Genomic DNA, 1592 nt, shown 5'->3' on the forward strand with positions numbered 1-1592 from the left:
GTGGAAGCTGCAGCTCACAGTTTCAAGCTAACCTTTCACCCATTTTGAGTCTTGGAGGAATGCGTACTTTGACCGCCATGTGCATATTTTTTTTTTACCTTTTTAACAGCGTGAAATGATGGCTTTAAAAAGAAGAAGAAAAATAAAAAAGAGAACTCTGAAAAATAAATAATGTTTCTTTTTCCCCCTTTTTTACTCTTTACTTTTTTTTTAAATTATTTGGTGGCTTCTGTTTAGCAACATGAAGCACCGCATGTTCGAGGATGGAGAGTAATTATTCACAAATGCGTGTGGAGTCATCACAATTGTTTGCATTGAAAGTACTGAAGTGCCGAGGGAATTGTGACACATAAATAAATATATTAATATCGTTAAAGTCCTGCCGCCCTCATCCCCAAATCCTCCTCTTTTTTTTTTCTTTTCCTCCTCTTTTTATATTTCCTGCACTCACATGAATAATAAAGGCGTGTTTAAGAGGAACTCATGCGGGGCAAATACCGTGACGCAGTGGGGAAATAGTAAAAAAAAAAAATTAAAACGAAAAAAAAAGAAGGAAAGAACACGCACATACAAAAAGAGAAAGAGAAAAAGAAAAAAAAGAAATTGCATTATTTGCACTGGTAGCTGCAACTACTTGCTAAATGAGGTTAAGGAAAACAAAAATTGAAACAAAAAAATAAGATAGAATTATATTGTATTTTATTACTGAAAAAAAAAAGTTTAATAACCAAACTTTTCCTAATTTTGCCTTTTTCCCTAGTGTCGAATGCGTTCTAAAAACCGTTTTGCTTGTCTTCTACTTCTTTTTCTTGTAATTCCTTTGACAGTGAAAAACAATTTTTTCATTTCATAGAGTCGATATGCCTCACAATAAAATAAATAATTAGACGTTTTAGTTTTTTTTTCTTTCTTTCTTTCTTCTATTCACCACTTCGTTGTTGCTGTTGTTGTTGTTGTTGTTGTTTTTGCTTCTTCTTTTTTAATTTTTCTCTCTTCTGATCTTTGAGAATATTGTTGTTTCTTTTTTCTTTTTTTTTTAAAAAAAGGGGAAATTTTTCTTGCTTTAAAGTGCATCGGATCGAAACAACCATTACAACCTGATGTCGTTCAACATCTCTTCTTCCTCCTCCTCCTCCTGTTAATTCATTTGTGCTTAATAAGTTTTAGTTAGTTTGTTTTTCTTTAGTAATAGACGGGCATATCATTTCTTCTTTTCGTTTTGTTTTGTTTTTTAACTGTTGCCTCGACTTAATTGCACTCAAAAAAAAAAAAGGAAGTCAAAGATGAAAAATTACAATCAGAAAAGAAAAGGGGGGAAAACAACAACAACAACAACAATTAAAATACCGAGAGCTATATGATCTCTCATATTACTTTATTTTTTACTTTACTTTGCTCAGTTTTAGCCAACAATTGTGCCCCAAATGGTGGCACCGGTACCAAAAACAACGCCGACAACACCTGAAATTAACAACCCGTACGCTACGAGATAATGAAAAGGCCCAACGCGTTGCCATGTGAAGCCACCCGAGTACATAAGAAGTAGCGAAGGGAAAATATAACCAAGTGAGCCACCAGTAATGGAACCAGCA

At 33.7% G+C, this 1592-nt stretch overlaps 1 pseudogene across 1 annotated transcript in view; it reads right to left on the reverse strand.

The window, feature by feature from the left end:
* Positions 1–1408: 1408 nt before the first annotated feature.
* Positions 1409–1592, reverse strand: part of TEOVI_000841300:pseudogene — a 1265-nt pseudogene continuing 1081 nt past the window's right edge. The window contains 2 exon segments of the mRNA in view: positions 1409–1585; positions 1588–1592. The exon segment at positions 1588–1592 is cut by the window's right edge and continues 1081 nt beyond it. Coding sequence covers positions 1409–1585; positions 1588–1592 — 182 coding nt within the window.

Source organism: Trypanosoma equiperdum (genome assembly GCF_001457755.1).
Source record: "Trypanosoma equiperdum strain OVI genome assembly, contig: ctg_1573, whole genome shotgun sequence".
In the NCBI taxonomy this organism is placed as follows: domain Eukaryota; phylum Euglenozoa; class Kinetoplastea; order Trypanosomatida; family Trypanosomatidae; genus Trypanosoma; species Trypanosoma equiperdum.